This window comes from Carassius auratus, chromosome 36 (genome assembly GCF_003368295.1).
Source record: "Carassius auratus strain Wakin chromosome 36, ASM336829v1, whole genome shotgun sequence".
NCBI classification, from domain to species: Eukaryota; Metazoa; Chordata; class Actinopteri; order Cypriniformes; family Cyprinidae; genus Carassius; species Carassius auratus.
In genome coordinates, this window is record NC_039278.1 from 4,878,383 (window position 1) to 4,897,629 (window position 19,247).

The 19,247-nt window shown below is 37.0% G+C and overlaps 1 protein-coding gene across 5 annotated transcripts in view; it reads right to left on the reverse strand.

The window, feature by feature from the left end:
* Nucleotides 1-14,480: 14,480 nt before the first annotated feature.
* Nucleotides 14,481-19,247, reverse strand: part of nlgn1 (neuroligin 1) — a 242,022-nt gene continuing 237,255 nt past the window's right edge. For all 5 annotated transcript variants that reach the window (XM_026220933.1, XM_026220932.1, XM_026220931.1 and 2 more), the window contains one exon: nt 14,481-18,543. In XM_026220933.1, the coding sequence (XP_026076718.1) occupies nt 17,718-18,543 (826 nt within the window). In that variant the 3' untranslated portion in view covers nt 14,481-17,717. The remainder of the gene's footprint in view (nt 18,544-19,247) is intronic.

A 19,247-nucleotide genomic window follows, 5' to 3' on the forward strand; every position in this document is an offset into this window, starting at 1 on the left:
TAAAAGTTTATTCAAATAACATAAAAAAGACCAGACCCCTCGATGCCTGTGAAACTTTTCTCCCTCAAACAGCACGCTAGTGTTACTTCTACACTACAGGCTACACACAGCAATATAAACAACGTATCTGCATGTTCTCACATCACATCGTTCTTGTAAAATAATAATAAGTAAATAAACACCAAAATCACTTCGCTGAGAATGAAACACCACTTACCAGCTGCCACGATGTTGAAAATATCCTCTAGCAATTAAAAAATGCGCGTGCAGCATGAGGAATCTTCCCGGTTGGATGAGGTCGTAGTCAGGTGAACTGTCATCATGTTGGTCATTTTATTTACGGCTAAATTATTATTAATAAATTGTACTAATATTATGATTGGGCGTGGGCAGGCATTCACAAAAGTTTATGTTATTACAAAAAAAAATTGAGGAAATTTTGCTTTGACAAAAGGGCACTTAAGGGGCAAAGGAGCAGGTGCTCAAGTGAACCGGTTCTTTCGGACAATTCGATCAAATAAACCAGCTGAACAAAAAATGGTTCACCGGTTCTTTTGCGCTCGATGTAATGCCGTCATTGGCGATGATTGCCCTTCATTCAAGCCTTTGGTTTACCCGCGCTTATAACATTAGCAAAGAATCAGTTCAGAATCAATCACCAAAAGAATCAGTTCGGTTCAGATGCGCTCTTTGTCAGTCTGCTTCGCGCTGAATCACGCATGCGCAGTTATCATCAGCTCATCGGTTCTCGAATCGGACGCGTCCGACAGAAACGGTTCTCGGTTCAGTGTATGAATAAATGTCGAAATAATTATTATTTATTATTGTTCTGCGTAGTTTGAAGAGAAACATTTTTGGATCTTTATCCCGAATATATATATTTTTTAATCAGGAAGAGGCTGGGGGGTCAAATGGGGGGTCAAGGCATTTTTTGGCAGGGTCTTGAGACCCCCCAAGACCCCCCCTGGCGCCGCCGGTGCCCCCACCCTTAAACATCAGTAAACTTGACAGAAATATTATTTATTTTTATCTTCCTCTGAGCCAAATAACAATTAAACACACCTGTAAGAGTAGTAATGGCCTCGTCATGGTATTGTAAAGGCAAAAAGCATATATGAGAATGGAAGACAATGTTCTGGCTGATTCTCAAGCATATGACACAGTGAGATGCTCGTGAATTATGATATTTTAAGCAAAGTGTAGAAACATTGCACCAGAATTTGTTTTGTTTTTTTCACTACAGAACTTTACGTTTAATTTTTTATTATTATTATTTTATTTATTTTTTTTAGCTCAACGGACATGCCACAGGAAAAAAAAGTGCTGACATTGACTGAGGAAAATAATTTGTGCCAAATATCTGATCCATTTTGGCACACTGTAAATCTTCCCCTAAAAAGCCATTATTCTGAAATATTTCCATCAGGGGCTTGCACCGGCCCATTACCTCCCGCCCTTTTTTAAACAAAATACTTTCAGTTGAGTACAACAGGCTCATAAAAACACCATAGGCTTGCATTAGAGATATAAACATACCCTGCTGTTGACCATCCCTCAATCAAAATGATCCATATATACACAGAACAGAATGTTTATGTTATGCATGTCTATAATGACTTTACTCCTCCATAGTATTCAAAACAAATGATGATGTCATGAAATCACTTGTTTTTCAGTGAAACTTTATTTTGGATTTACACACACCTAAATGATAAATTATGTCATATTCTTAACCCTGTCATATTCTTAACCCTGAAAAGTGACTAAGTCAAAGTGATGTGACATACAGCCAAGTATGGCGACCCATACTCAGAATTCGTGCTCTGCATTTAACCCATCCGAAGGGCACACACACTGCAGTGAACACACACACAGAGCAGTGGGCAGACATTTTTGCTGTGGTACCCAGGGAGCAGTAGGGAGTTCGGTGCCTTGTTCAAGGGCACCTCAGTTGTGGGATTGCTGGCCTGAGACTCGAACCCACAACCTTAGGAGTCAAACTCTCTAATCACTAGGCCCTGAGACTTTTAAAAAATACTCATAAAAATGTATTATGCTTGTATTATTTGTCATGTATTTGTGACGAGTGGGGTGGGGGCGAGAGCCGTGGGAACGGGGCGAGGTCTCGAGTCCCACGGAGGAGATGGAAGGATATAAAACAGGAGCGACAACAGTGAATGACGAGAGAGGACCAGGCCTGGATTTTAGTTGTGTTTGGTTTTTTATTAAAATATAATTTGAAAGTCTGCCAGTTCCGGCCTCCTTCTTCCCGAGATTCTGAAAATTTTATCGTTACATTGGTCCCGGGTTTCGGCAGTGTGAGTGTCGAATTTCTCAACTGGCACAAATATATCCGTACCTGTAATATTGTTCACGGAGAGAATTTAAAGATTAAGAGAAAATGTTTAATTTCTAGAAAGAAATTGCAACGAAGCTTGGTGTCGATGACTTGGAGTTATGCAAAAAGTGATGCAGAGAAATTTACATTATGACACGTTTACATTATTCTACACACTGCCTCCAGCAGTGCGGGGTGTTGGAATGTTCGAAAACTGTATATCGTCGCTCAGCCTTTTCAAACGTATTTTTGCCCCCGAAAAAAGAATGAAACAAACTTTGTTTCAAGTATATCAGGGCCTTTATTTACCACTTACCATTGTTCTAGGTTAGTGCCAGCTCTGCTCCATTTTACTGCAGGTCTGTACAGGTGGAACTGCATTGATTCCAAGTTCTAAATAATGTGCTGTCTGGTACAGTGCTGCAACAATATGGATGCACACTGCTGTCCTTGCAACACAAGAACAACAGGCTGGAAATCTTTTAAAACAAACTGTGAAGATTTTTATATTGAGTAACATATTGAATTTAATTCAGATGCGTCTTGAATTGCATTTTAAATTGTTACATTGTAAATTAAAATATATTTAAAATTATGATGAATTGGCAGTCTATATAATGTTACAAACATGCCAATACACTGTAAAAATCTGTTCAGGAATATTTCAAAGGATGTCCATATCCCTAAAATCATCTTCTATTTGTCATTTATCATGCAGCACTGGAGGAAAAAAAAAAGAAAAAAACCCATCACCCTGAGGAAAAACGTGGAAGTAACCATGTAAAGAGTCTATTAGTACTCATCTAGAAAAAAAAAATAACATTCCTCAGCTCAAACTGGGTGCAAAAACAGAGATATTTATGTGAAGTGCAACCATCTCTCTTTCATCGAAGCCAACCATTCAACAGTTATTTGAAATGCTCTCATAAAAGCACTCATTTCATCTCTAGACAGGATTCACAATATGTCACACTTGATGATTTGTCAAAGGTTAGAGAACATTTGGGGTTTGAGGGGGGACTGAACCTGAAGATGCAGCCTTTTCTCGCATTCAGCTCGACCTTAACAAGGTGAGCAGAAAGCCTCCGCACGGGTGCTTTACAGCCTCTGTGTCATTTCATCTGTCAGGCCACACAAGATCACAACACAATAAACGCGTCAACTTTCAAGAAATTACTGCAAGCAAACTCATTCCTTCTCACTCAGTGAAAGCGCGGGTGACATTGGGTCTTTTATAAGAGCACGTGGAGGTCAGAGAATCTACTGCTTCTGTGTGCGGAATTAAGGTTCCTGGTGGTTCCTGATTTATGGCTGGAGAGGCCAAGGTTCTAGTTAAACTGCTGATTAAGGTGGCTTGAGAAAGACTGATTGAAACGTGTTTTGATTATGCTTGCTATACAATGTGTCATAATTCCTATCCTCAAGAGTTACACTGACACATCCTCAAACAATTATATACTGATTGTAATTAAGAGCAAGGTAATGTGCTCTAAAATGATTTGAGAATTAAGTGAAAGAAAGTTTAGCACATATTGGTAAATTGACATGCAGGTAGTTTGGATTTATTTTGGGTTTGAAACAGTGTTAATTTCGTTGACTAAATATTTTCGTCATTATTTTCGTCAGGAATATATTTTTGCTAAAAAGAAAACTAAAAAAGAAGGCACTGATGGAGACTAAAACTATGACTAAATTGACTGACATTATCGTCAACGAATAAAGGACGAGACGAAAATAGACTGTGACGAAAATCAAATCAGCAGACGGGAGAGATGCGAGGAATGAACAAAAGAACCGGCAAAACAGAATAGGCGAGACTGCATGAGAGAAGAGAGCCAATCCGAGCCTGACTTATTGAGACGTGAAGCGAAGGTTTTCAGTTTTTAAATGAGCTCCCGGGAAGACGGCATTCGAAGAGGTGATGTCTAAAAGAGCGACAAAATGTCCACAGCTCACTTCATGTTTGACGACGAACAAAACAAAACAAAGTGTAAAGCACGTGGAGCGCTCATTCGTGGCAAGAACACAACCAATTTGAAAAGACATTTACAGACGAGCCACCTGGACATTTTCTCAAATGTAATTTCACAACGATGTTCTTTTGTTTATTGAGCTAAGCAAAATTGGAAGACTGCAGTGCGTAGATGTTGTAGCATTAAATATTACGAACTGAAAAGTACTGTAAAATAGCCCCTTCTTCAAGTTAGATGAGAGCACAATACTAATACGTAATATCATGATAAATACATTTGATTAATACTAATGTTTAGTATATTTTATAATGTTCTACCTGTTGAGAATATCACAAATATTTCTATATTAGTCATGTGAAACATGAATGTTCACATCCTATCATTATACATACAAATCTAGCAATATAGTAGTATTTAAAACATACAATATTGCTAGACAAATGAATACCTTATAAAATCTTGTTACTTTTTTTTATCCACCTAGCTGCCAACTTATTAAATATTTACTTTAAATGTATGCACTTATTGTTCAGCTCAGCTGTAAGCTTTAAGGTCCTGGACCTAACTTTATTTTTCTTTTATTGATGGTCAATTGGCAGCTAGTTATTGTTTACATTATCATGACAGTGTTTGTTGCTGCATAAAAGCTTTTGAATCTAAATAAAGACACAGTTGTGTTGAAATAAAGTTGAATTTGTGTTTTATATATTTTGGTTAAGTTTGTTTCCTATACCAGCTGTAAAAAAATTGTCTAGTAAATCTGTTATTGATTTTAGTCTTATTTTAGTCGACTAAAATACCAAGCAATTTTAGTCGACTAAAATAAGACTAAAATTAAAACAAATCAGATGACTAAAACTTGACTAAAACTAAAAAGAATTATAGTCAAAAGACTAAGACTAAAACTAAATTAAAATTTTGTGTCAAAATTAACACTGGTTTGAAAATATGCTCACATCTTAGTCCAAGACAAATGAAGAGATAAAGTGCAAATAAGAGATATATACAGTATTGTTCAAAATAAAAGCAGTACAATGTGACTAACCAGAATAATCAAGGTTTTTTGTATATTTTTTTATTGCTACGTGGCAAACAAGTTACCAGTAGGTTCAGTAGATTCTCAGAAAACAAATGAGACCCAGCATTCATGATATGCACGCTCTTAAGGCTGTGCAATTGGGCAATTAGTTGAATTAGTTGAAAGGGGTGTGTTCAAAAAAATAGCAGTGTGGCATTCAATCACTGAGGTCATCAATTTTGTGAAGAAACAGGTGTGAATCAGGTGGCCCCTATTTAAGGATGAAGCCAACACTTGTTGAACATGCATTTGAAAGCTGAGGAAAATGGGTCGTTCAAGACATTGTTCAGAAGAACAGCGTACTTTGATTAAAAAGTTGATTAGAGAGGGGAAAACCTATAAAGAGGTGCAAAAAATGATAGGCTGTTCAGCTAAAATGATCTCCAATGCCTTAAAATGGAGAGCAAAACCAGAGAGACGTGGAAGAAAACGGAAGACAACCATCAAAATGGATAGAAGAATAACCAGAATGGCAAAGGCTCAGCCAATGATCACCTCCAGGATGATCAAAGACAGTCTGGAGTTACCTGTAAGTACTGTGACAGTTAGAAGACGTCTGTGTGAAGCTAATCTATTTTCAAGAATCCCCCGCAAAGTCCCTCTGTTAAAAAAAAGGCATGTGCAGAAGAGGTTACAATTTGCCAAAGAACACATCAACTGGCCTAAAGAGAAATGGAGGAACATTTTGTGGACTGATGAGAGTAAAATTGTTCTTTTTGGGTCCAAGGGCCACAGGCAGTTTGTGAGACGACCCCCAAACTCTGAATTCTAGCCACAGTACACAGTGAAGACAGTGAAGCATGGAGGTGCAAGCATCATGATATGGGCATGTTTCTCCTACTATGGTGTTGGGCCTATTTATTGCATACCAGGGATCATGGATCAGTTTGCATGTGTTAAAATACTTGAAGAGGTCATGTTGCCCTATGCTGAAGAGGACATGCCCTTGAAATGGTTGTTTCAACAAGACAATGACCCAAAACACACTAGTAAATGGGCAAAGTGTTGGTTCCAAACCAACAAAATTAATGTTATGGAGTGGCCAGCCCAATCTCCAGACCTTAATCCAATTGAGAACTTGTGGGGTGATATCAAAAATGCTGTTTCTGAAGCAAAACCAAGAAATGTGAATGAATTGTGGAATGTTGTTAAAGAATCATGGAGTGGAATAACAGCTGAGAGGTGCCACAAGTTGGTTGACTCCATGCCACACAGATGTCAAGCAAGTAAAGGTCATACAACTAAATATTAGTTTAGTGATTCACAGGATTGCTAAATCCCAGAAAAAAAAAAAATGTTTGTACAAAATAGTTTTGAGTTTGTACAGTCAAAGGTAGACACTGCTATTTTTTTGAACACACCCCTTTCAACTAATTGCCCAATTGCACAGCCTTAAGAGCGTGCATATCATGAATGCTGGGTCTTGTTTGTTTTCTGACAATCTACTGAACCTACTGGTAACTTGTTTGCCACGTAGCAATAAAAAATATACTAAAAACCTTGATTATTCTGGTTAGTCACATTGTACTGCTATTATTTTGAACAATACTGTATGTTGAAAACAGTCGTGCTGCTTTTGTATATATATATATATTGACATGCAGGTAGTATGTAATACATTTTTCCAGGATTCTTTGTGAATAGACCTAGTGTCTGTACCATGCCATACCATGCGGTGGAAAAGTGCCAGTAGTGTCTCCAAGATATTGTCTTAAAGAAAAGAACACCTTGTTCCGGGAATAATCTGCACTGTTAACCTATCAGAACAACAGATCATCCATATGCCTATAAGTACTAGTGTTTCTGTATTCTAAGTTATATCTAGGCTGACTCCTGTTACTCGTTTTCTATGGCCTTTGGAAGTGTGCAGAAGTCTTTCTTTAGTAAACTCTCTGTCAACTGATTAACAGATTGAACTCATGGTCTTCATTGAGCATATTGGTGTCTCTATGGGATTTAACTGTAATTCCCCTACACCGCTTGTAAAAGCGAATCTGAATCCACTCTCTTGCAATCAATATCCCGCATACATGAATGTGTAAATGTGTGCTGTTGAAATTAAATAATGAAAACGTACAGAAAAAGTGCAGGCCTTGGCATTTTCAATCATTATTATCAAAACCACAGTCATAGTGTACGTAAGGAAATGTTTGCATCATCGATTCTGTTATTCTCATTTTCTCCTTTTTTAATTATTTATTTTGTACCGTGAAGCTGTAAAAGGCAAAGTATTTGGAATCTATTGAACAAGCTAAGAATACTATTGAACTACAAGCTCCTTGTAATAGATTAACATTAATGACATGTAATATGTTTAAAAGGGACAGTTAAATTACTGTAAAGTCTATGGCCTCTGCATGTAAATCAGTTCATTCAGTACAAGTTTATCCAAAGTAAACTCTGCATTTTAGATCTATTTGCTGATGTATCACCACAGATAAATCCCGCTTTTATGCAGGTTAAACTGAAACCGCCATTGCTTCTGTTCTCCATTACACCGTTCACTTTCCTCTACCCTTTTGTCAAAGAATTTTGCTGGTGCAATATGCTAGCAATAAATATAATTTTCCTCCAAAAAGCACATGCTCACCTCAATAAATGTATTGCCCCAGTCAAGTGTAAATCATCTCTTATCCCCTCACTGATACCTGATCTTTCAGCCTTCGGTCTTGAAATGTCTTTCAAAAAGATTGCAGATAGGATGTCCTCAGCATTCCTGGTCCAAAGAAGAGCTATAACAGATGGCATCTGAGATTAAATTTATATTGGGAGATAGAGCTTGTCTTGTTACCCTGTTTAATGGAAAACAATGCGTCTTCTCATGGAGTCTCTATGCTGACACTTTGACCTGGATAGACCATTACGTACTTTATTGTCCCGAGAGCAGCTTCTTCTTCCTCTTTTGGTGTCCTGTGAATGAATGCCACAATCCAAGACCGAGACAGACAAGAAAAACACAAAATATCTGAAACACCATCCTTTGAATAATGGGCTACAGACTCAAGAAACACTAATAATATTAGATTACGATATCAAAGATTTAGATTCAGTTTATATATATATAGTGTACAGTTTAATGTTGTGATGCACAAAATAACTTTTGCATTTAAAATGACTTTAGTTTAGTGCTCGGTATGGAAGCTTTGTTTCTGCCATGGAAAAATACTTTTCTTTCAGTTCTGGATTTATATTCCTAAATTCTGACTTTTTTCTTCTTCTTGGAATACTGAGAAGCAAAGAATTGTGATAAACTTTGCAAATGTGAGGAAAGATATACTGTAAGTCATATTTCACTTTTTATATTTTTTTATTATTAACATATACAATTTAAAACAATTAATTTCAGTTTTTACTTTTTTAGTTATTTTAATTTATTTAACTAATTGATTAATACAATTTGTACATTACAATGAATATATATATATATATATATATATATATATATATATATATATATATATATATATATATATATATATATATATATATATATATATATATATTGAGGTGGAAAGAGATTCCTGAGCAACAAAGAAAAATAGAAAATGCAGAGAAAAGGGAGAAAGTGAGACATTTCCATTTGAAAACACACCCTGACGGAAGCAGTCCATCATTCAGTGAGTGCAGAACAGAACAGAGGTAATAATGTGCTGCAGGGGAGGAGAAGGCTGACGGTGGATTTTACCTGACAACACAGACCCCTGCAGGCCCCGAACTCTAGCTGACAGGATGACATCCTTTATCTGAATATCTGATGGGCTGTCCAATCACCTGCTCCTCTCACATTACAGCACTGAAGACAGGAAGTGTTAGAGGTAAAAACATCCAGCTGATTAGTTATGGTTCCATCCATGTAATACAGTTCCTGTATAAAGTGGGTAAATTATTAAATGAATAATTATAATATGCTGCTGCCATATTCTTAGGCAGTCTGTCACATTTGAGAGTAGTATTAAGACTTGACAAGTGGTTCTTTGCCTAGTATGAAACAGGAACACAGTGTTGAGAAATACTGTATATTTGAGCAACTGTTCAGTCAGTGCAGCTGATCTGTCTGTAAAGGGATGGTCCAGCCAAAACTGACACTATTTGCACCCTCATGTCATTCCAAACACACGTGTTGCAATTTTTCTGTGTGCTGTATTTGATCTGAGAGCTGGAGGATATGATTTTTCCATCTGTTTGTTTGACATCAGAAGACTTAGATATAAATGATGAGTCCTTGCTATTAATGATGCTTTCATAGCTTTAAAAATAAGAATAAAATGATTTGCTTAATTGCTTATATTGTTCTTATTTGTAAATCGCTTTAGATTAATCATTAAAGCGTCTGCTAAATGACTAACTTTAATTTTTACTTTGATGAAACCTTATAGATCGCCTGTTCTCATATAATCTTGTGTATTTTTAATTAAACAGAAATTATAAATTAGATTGTTTTATTACATTAATAACAATGTATTATTATATTGTAAAAAACGCTTTTAAGTCATCCTGCAGGTCCTTTGGAAGTTTGATGAGGCCTCCTAGTGGGCTCCGGGCCCCTGCTCAATAATATGCTGTTGAATGCTTGAATATGATTGGCTGATGAACGTTCTAAGGTGTGCAGGTATTTTCAGGGAACTGCTAATGTATTTCTACGCAGGTCTTGTTCGCATTATGTGTCCACATCACTTCGCCAAATTATTTCAGTTATTTCCAAGGTCCTTACAATTTACAACAGCAAAAGAACCAAAACCCACAACGACATTAACCAAGCACATAAATATAGTAAACATTATGATGAAAATGGAAATGTCCCAGATTTTGTGCCACAAAATTACATGTAATTATGTACGGAAAGGACATTCTCCCTTTTTGTCGATCTCTCATACACACATATGAAAACACTTTTGAAGACATGGAAACGTGTTGTCAGCGCTGCTCTGACGATTTTAACAGTTAAATAGTTTAGCAACTTAAAAGCTACATGAAAATACTCAAAAATAAGGTAATAACAGAATTACTACTGAAGTAGATTAATTTACAGTTTTCTATTAGTCAAAGAGAACAAAATAATCACGTCCTGATAAAATATCACTAACAAAATCACAAGAAGCCACTGAATAGAATAATTTTCATATGTAATAATCCACTTGTGAGAGCAGAGCGAGCGGACGAAGACAATAAATGCAGTCATTGCTTTTTGAGGTGGATGCTTCTGTTTGGGAATGCAGTCATGTAAGCAGTTCTGGGAGGCAATTATACAGAAATACTTTGATGACAGACTTTGCTCGGGCATTTAATCTTGATGATCTGACTTCCATTGGTTAAATGCTGCATTCAATTTTTCTTAGAAGTCAGATGTCAAAGCTGGGAATGACGGCACACTTAAGTAAGTCTCAGTCTAAAGTCTCAGATTATATCAAGCTTTATGCTTGATTTATGTGTAACACATTAACCTCGAAATCTTTTCAGCTTCCTCTTTCTACAAACTGTATGGTGTAGCGATATGAACCCAAAATACTATAAAACACTCCAATACAGCTCCAATCGTCGCGAAAGATGGATAAAAAGGCGCACAGGAAACAAAAACCTTAAAAAATGATATACAACCTGCCAAATGCAGGCCAAATCACAGAGATGCCAATGCGCACAGGACTAATACTATCATAGCACCTCAGTGTTTGGTGAAATAAGGTAGGTCTTTTGCAGGGGAATTTCTACTTTACAAATTACAGACATGGCCGATTTGCCTGGGATTAATATCACACTCAACCTCTGCAATAATTACAAGTGACTGGAGGTCACCAGGTAAAACTAGACCCATGTGAATAGGGCTTATGACTCAATAATAACATGGGGTTGAGCGAGGAGGAACAAGTTCATGAGAAGGAACTATTGCAGGAGCATTCCATTTCATATACTTCAATTCCATTTAATAATTGACTCCGCCCTGTTGAATTAGAAAATAATGCTTTGCGTTGTCAGCTATTCATTAAAATAGATGCAATCACATGAAGTATTTAACCTGACAAAACATTATTGTAAATAAATAAGCAAATATTTGGTTAAAAAAAATAAAAATATTAAAACAAATAAAACTTTTGTAGCTGTCTTTGGATATTAGGCTATGCTACATGCTGTTGAAATTATGCAACAGTTTGACTCTGGCCTCAGTGTTTTCACACTATACAATTTAAGATTTAAACCCTGTATTATGAACTTACTGTAATAACTTGAAAACCAGATCCAAACATACATGACCATTTTGCAAATTATGCTGTTTCTTTCATCTTTCACTAACAGTATTTGGATTTCTGGCAAAGGAAGTAATGTGAAGACGTTACAACTGTCAGTGCTCATGTTATCATGCACTTCAAGAGCTCTCTTTGATCACTGAGAGCTGTCATGCTTGTGTTCTTAAGCAACTGTAGATGAAAAGAAATACCTGTTCTTCACCAGAAAAAAAAAAAAAAAAAAAAAAAAAAAAAAAAAAATATATATATATATATATATATATATATATATATATATATATATATATATATATATATATATATATACATTGAGTTTGCTCTTTGCTTTAATTTCCTTACCTTGGGATCCAAAGCAATTCTGCTGGAGATAACAGCGAGCATGTAAATTCTAATTAAATTGAACAAACTACAGATGAACAGAGGTTCTTATGAATTATTCAGAAGTACTTGGTTGGCATTATCTACTCAAAACCAAAGATACTATTGTATGCATTCATCACTATACTCTATAATTTACCTCTCATACTAATGATTATGGGTGACATGCATGTTTTAGTTTAGTTATTTTTGTTTTTCTGCTCACTGTGAACATGAAAGACAGTCTTTTATTTACAAACTTACGAAATTTGGATGTACAAGGCTTCACTTTTTATTTTTAACTGATCTAACAAAACCAAAGGCCATTTGGGCATAATTAAATTTGGGCACTTAAAACATACTGTAAGTAAAAATGGGCTCAAAACACCCCGCTATCCCCCATACATACACACACACACACACACAAATTACAACACACAATAGAATTGTACTCTAGAATGACAACATTTTCCTGGTTTGATTTCATCAAGGTCACTCCATGTAAATACTAGACAGACACAGAAGAGGAAGATTATAAAAATATGATAATATTTATTAATGGAATGAGAAATGTTCATGTTGGTCCAAAGACAGCTGGCCAAGGACCTTACAGTTATGAATTAATAGTATTTACGGGGTCATTCTTATTGGAAAAAATAAAAATAAAAAATGAATAAATAATTGGTTAACCTTTTGGGATATTATTTTAGAAAGGCTTAAAAGAAGTACTTCTGCCTATCAGTTGAGGATGTGCAACATAACAGGATTGGAAAACTTTATAAAAAATTTGAGGGCTGTGCTAATCAGAAGAGAGTCCAGACAATGTTGGTTGAATACATTGTGATTATCAAAGGTCATAAAACACTTGGAGACTGAGAAGCTGATCGAACAGATCGAGGAAGTTATCAGAGGCAAACTGTCAGATGTTTGAAAAGTGAATCATAATGGTAAATGGCAAATTGCTGTTGGACAAGGGTTGAAATTACACTAAAAATTTCGGAGTGCCCTTAGTTTAAGGCGTTTGTGGCTTGATGAACTCATTTCTTAACCGTGCTTCAAATTTCCAAAGATGTTTGTAATTTTCAAGGCTACCGTCTGTTAATAATTTGAATTTAATATCTGCCAACCGGAGAGAATTTCATAAATGTAAAAAGGCCTCCGGAAGTCTCTAATCAGTGTAGTTGGAACTGTCAGATCAGTTGATTGGTGGACTGATGCAACATTGCAAAAACTAATCATAAAGACGAAAGGCAAATCAATTCAACTTCTTATTCAGAATGTTCCTAAAGCCCAGACTCACAAATTTCTCTTTAAACTCACAAATTTCTCTTTAAACTGTCACCCAAAGAAAGGCTTGTATTCAGCCATTAAAATAATCTTTTTTACTAAAAAGACTTATGACTTTTTTACTTTTACTTAAAAAATAAATAAATAAAAAAAAATAAAAAATAAACTCTTAAAAGATACTTACAAGTCCATATATTCTCACTCATTAGACCATGAACATGTTCCAGTTTGGATGTCCTGATTGTGTCTTTATTTTTCAGCATGGAACAACTGCATTTCAAGATCACAAAATTGCTAACGAGAAAAAGACACCAGAGATCTGGGCATGAAATAAGGAAATGATGCAGCTTGATTTGCTGTCCTTCACTCCTAAACCAAGATACAGTTAAACAACAAAGGACATAAATAACAAGTTTCCAAAGTAAAAGGAGCTGCATATGAAGTGCAACTGGATACAGTTTTGACCGTTATTTATGCTTTAGGCTACATTAACTAGACAGGGCCTTTGTACCAATGACAGCTAATCCACATTTAAAATGGTATTTTCAACAACCTGTGTTTTATTTGCTAATAACCTCCAGGCAGAGGAGGCTGTGCTGGAATAGTGCTGCACCATATACTGTTTAACTTTCATTGTCATTCTGTTGCACATAAACACTCCTCTTTTTCTAGGCAAATTAGGCTCATTATTGGCTTATAAGTAGTCTTGTTCATAAGACTCAATGTTATTGGCATAATCAACTATAAGTAATGTGAGATTGCGGAAGTCTGTAACATCCTCCATTACCTACTTAGAAACCCACAAGATGGTGAACTGATCAGTTTAAACTGCTTTCACCTCAGTTTATTTGGTATGTTTGCAAGGTTTACTTTAAAACAGGAGTTAAAGCATTAAAATAAAATAGACAGTGTGTGCAAATAAATGGCGCTGCATGCTATGCAAGCATTTGGACATGTTTAGCTGCACAATGGATGTTAGCATAAAGTATTTCTCCTTCCAGTCAACTAATGGAAGCATGGCTGATCAACTGTTTGATGAGAATATTAGGAAGCAAGTTAGTTTGTTCACAGCAATTTACCTGAATAATAACAGACATAAGAATCACTATTAACCCAAGACGTCAGATTTGAGTGTTGACATGTCGAGTGGCAAAATTCTGTATATCATAAAACCCTTTTGGCAAACCAGTGGTAAAGAAAGACCAATGTAAGTTGAGCTTGATAAAATCATTTATTGTGCTCCAGAAGATTAAATCCTATTGAACCAGAAAGAAAGACAAAATGACAAATATCACAACACCCCTCTGTAGTTCTCAGCAGCCATTTTGAAGTTCTTTCAAGGTCAGCCAGTAGAAAATAAACACATAATGAAGTTTGCTGTTTGTAAGAAAATGGCCCTCAGTCTTGTATTACATTCAGTTACAAGGCTTATCCTGGCATGTGAGTATATGTGCATATGTGTGAAAAAACAAACTGAGCTGTAGAGATCTTCCCAATTACATATGAATCCCATCTCTCTCCTTGGTACATGTGCATGCACAAAATGAATCTTCTGAGCGCCCCACCAATGTATGGTTCATTAAATTTTAATATTGTTCAAAGGAGCTTCCTTTGCAGGGGACAATCGGGCAGACTGACTTTGTATATGCATACCTGCAGATGGGGACTGGCAAACAGAGCAGCGATGCTCTTTCTGGCCCGTTTGTACTGAGTAGAGTTGTCACAGGTGAAGGCAGAACAGAGAGGAAAAGCCCACAGGAGATTGTGTTCTGAATGGGAACATGTTGTTGGGGACAATGTGTGTCACGAGTTTGCTGATCAGGAGAAGAGCAGCATGATTCTTTCAATCGTGTTCCCTTCCTTGGCTTTCCTAGTCCCTCATTAGAACTTCGCCACTAGCTATTCATGGTCTCAAGTATACACTCCCAAAAGCCTATGTTTTACCTCAATGTTTAATTACCGTGAGATGTGAATGGCAGTACTGCTAATAAAATGGATTCTAATGTCTTTCCCATTGGTCGTTACTCCATATTCTAACCAAGTAATTCTGTTATCTGAAAGCAGTCACAGCCAATCAGAACATATTTTATCTTTAATGTTCAGCTGTGCGGAGCAGTATTTTTGAAATAAACAACGTCAATATATACTTGCATGGTAAAGGCTAGCTAGGACGTAAGCACAGAGCTACAGTATAAAAAAAAAAAAAAAAAAAAACCAGGAAATTAAGGGTTGCTTTTACTATTTGTTTAGGAAATAGCAGTAGCATAAGGGTTGTTGACCGAAAGAGTGCGCACAAAAGCAAAGAGGAGGAGCTCTGATCTGGGAGAACCACATTAGCAGTCTATAGCTGTTTTTCTATAATTGTTCGGTACACGCTGAGAAAAAAAAATAGATCTTTATGTAGAAGTTTACCTTTCTGTGGTGTTTGTGTTCAATCAAATTTCCAGGATTTAAAAAGGATTCACAAGAAATGTCAACCTGAAGTGACTAGTACTCACAGAAAGAGAACAAAGAGTTAGCATCCATTAACTTTTTGCCATGTAGTACATAATGCAACAAGGTTCTGAGAAAATTAATCATTATCGTTTCTCGATTCTCTTCCTCTAGCTAACTTCAATGGCCTCTTCAGATCAGTAGGCCCAGTAATGAACTGTCTCATCAGGGGTCCTCTAGACTTTAGCCTGAGATTCACTGTGTCGATCATTAGCATGTAGGATGAAAAAAGTAAAACAATCGAGGATGGATAAAACCAGCAATTAGTTGGAGATTTGCAGGTGAAACTGGCTTTTAGCAGTGAGGCTACTGACTTTGAGCACTTATCTCTGGGTAAGAAATGACAAAATGTTCTCTTTCACTTTGTCCATTTGTCTTTCTCTTTCTTTCTATAGCTAGCTTTAAGTGGTATGATCAAGGGCTTCGTAACTTCAGAAGCCCCCTAATACACTCTTTCATCAGGGGCTCTCCTGTCTCCAGTGTGGGATTCATTCGTGATGATCATTCAGGAGAATCAGAAAGTTCTGGATGAGAGGATACCAACGCAAGTCTCCAAGTCGTACAAAATATGCGTTGGCCACTGGTTGTTCAAAGCTGCGTGGGGGACTTCCTCATAAAGCACCAAAAACAAAGAAATGAGAATCAAACATTACAGGTAAGAACTTTTCTAAGGTAGGGTGGTTTGACTATTAGCAAAAATTAACAAAAAAAAAAAAATAAATAAATCAAATAAATCAATGTTTTATAACTGAGACCAATGATCAAACCAAAAAGTACAATTATGTCCCACACATGGGGGCTCAAACAACAAGTGATTCACCAATATTAAAAAGTTTTAACAACATACATGTACAAAACTAGTCTTTATAACCTGGTTCACTCAAGCTATTTGTGAACGCAATCTAGTTAGCATATCCCCACCCCTTCCCATAAACATCTTTAGAACCCAACGTGTCCGCCCTTGTCAGCTTCCAATTCCTCCCGTGAGCCAATCAGAGCAGTATTTCCTTAAACAAATCCAAATGGGGAAGAAAAAGATTTTTTGTTGTTGTTTTAAATAATGAATTAATCAGCAGAACAGCCACCAAGCAGATAAATTGTCATGCGCGTCGTGCTAAAAATATCCAGCCTCCCTTTGAGTCGACCAGTTTCAGTATAGACAGCACTTGTGTGATGAAACTGTATCTGCCAGGAAGCCAATAAATTCCCCACTATGCTCTTGAGGCAGATTCCTCAGTATCAATGCCTCAGCTAGGGCTTAAAGAGCACGGGTGCTTTGTGTGCACATCTAGATATGTAAATATGTCCTATACAATAAAATTGTTCCCCCCAAAAATAAAATGACATAAAGAATTCAAAGACATTCAGTGAATGTCTCTATTGTGCATATTCTTGAGGATTTTTCATTCTCTTCATTTTCCTGTAGTATTCCGCATTCTCCACCAGAAGTAGAACACATGCCTAAATTAGGTAAACAGCATCTCCCGTCTGCTCTGAAGAGAGTAATCTACAATCCATTGCCCCAGGAAAACAATATGTTTCCTTTTGTTTACAAAGGGCCTCCCACACATCATCTCATCTGTTCTTCCTTTTTTTCCTCTTCGGATAACTGAATCAAACCATTCCTCAAAGAATCCCAGACTGATAGATGTTCCCAGGATATGGCCCTGGTTTTGTCACAATATAAGGGTAAAAAAATCATCTCTGTTTGTTTTTCATTACATCAGAAAGAGTTTTTTGTCTTTTTGTTTATCGTTTTTCTAATATAAATTGATGGTATTGCTCTCAAGGAACAAAAATCAGCATTGTTATTTCCTGTTCCTCTGAGCACCGGGTGAAAAGATATTCCTCAACCCAGTGTCATCGCCTCTTTTCATTGTCACACTCATACTCCACATCAGTGGGAGTGTATATGTGTGTGTATGTTTGTGTGTGAGAACATGTGTGTGTGGCTATACTCTAGTGGTGGAGTGTGAATGAGGGTGTGGATGGGGCAGGGTGTTATTCTGTCCACTGGGGTAACTGTTAAAGGGGTGTAAGGAGGTGAGGCCTGGCATGCTATTGGGTATCATGGTGATGGTGTTCGGGGTCATGAGAGGGATGTCGTCCGGTGAACGGCGCATGGCGAGTGTGTAATCAGGCGGGCAGGTAGTTCTCATGACCATCTCATTTGGGTGCATGGCCTCCCGGCACTCGCGCTCCAAGTCGCTGTGTTTCATTTGTAGAGACATGATCTCCTCTTCTTGTGTATGCGGCAGCTCATTGGCTGTGGTCCTCTGTGGGCTGCAACGCCGGTGGACGTCGTGCCTTCGCTTATCCTTCTTGTAGTAGAGTGCGGCAAATGCCAATATGTTAAGGAAGAGCAACGAGGCACCAACGGCGATGGTGACGCTTAGTTCAGTGGAGTAATCCCGCTGATTCTCTAGGAAGGGTTGGTTCTGATTCTGGTTCAGTGTTTCAGTCGGAAACGGTGTAGGATAGGGCCTCTTGGTGTTGACTGGGATCTTCTTTGGTGTACGGGGAGTGACCTCGGGTGGAGGCAACTTAGTGGTAGTGGAAATGATCTGGGTGACCTCATTGAGGCTGTGGAGATGAGGCACCAGCTCCAGCCATAAGTTGACCTTATTGGCACGGTAATGTTCCTTGACACGGGGCTTCAAGCCGATGTGCAAGTATAGCTGGTCCTTTTGGTTATAACGTGTCCAGGCCACTTCCTCAAAACGGTTGGGCTTGGTGTGGATGAACTTGGTGTCTTGTGGAACTGGCTGGTTGGGGTCACTGGAAGGTAAAAGTAAAATTTCAGTACTTTTTACATAAAAGACAATTTCTAAAATTCCTCTCGTAGAACTGCACATGGGTACTCCAAAATCAAAAACGTCATAGGATAAATATCACACAAAACATTAAAGACAAGCCTTATTGGAGTGCCTAGAGACCCTTAATATTATCTTAGTGCTCATTAGGGTCTCCTGACAACTGCACCTGATTTTTTTAATTAACGAGAATTAGTCTGAGAGAATACATTACACATTTGTACACAAATTGATTTATTGTTCTCCCGTGAGATGACATGTCTAGGCAGCAATGTCGTATAAACACTAAACTCACTCTAAGTGATCTTCGGCATTACTTTATTCACTGCATTACGCCTAAATTGAAGCAAACTAAATTTCTGTTGCATAAAAAGCAGTTGCACAAATTTAATGTGGCATAACCTTGGGAATTTTAACAAGTATTTGAGAGTGAGAATGCATTAACAGACAATTAAGCAATGATTAAACCTAAGAAACCCTATATCAGTGTCTCCTGGCAACAACTGGGTATTGGATGGTAATAAATAGCAAAACTCCTGAATTATAGAATGGTTGTGTTGGTGTTCCTACAACAAAAACAAAGTAATATTCCAAATAAATTCTGAATCCTAATTTATGGCTGTATTGTATTGTATTATGGCTAATTGATTAGAACTTATGCTCTGTTGC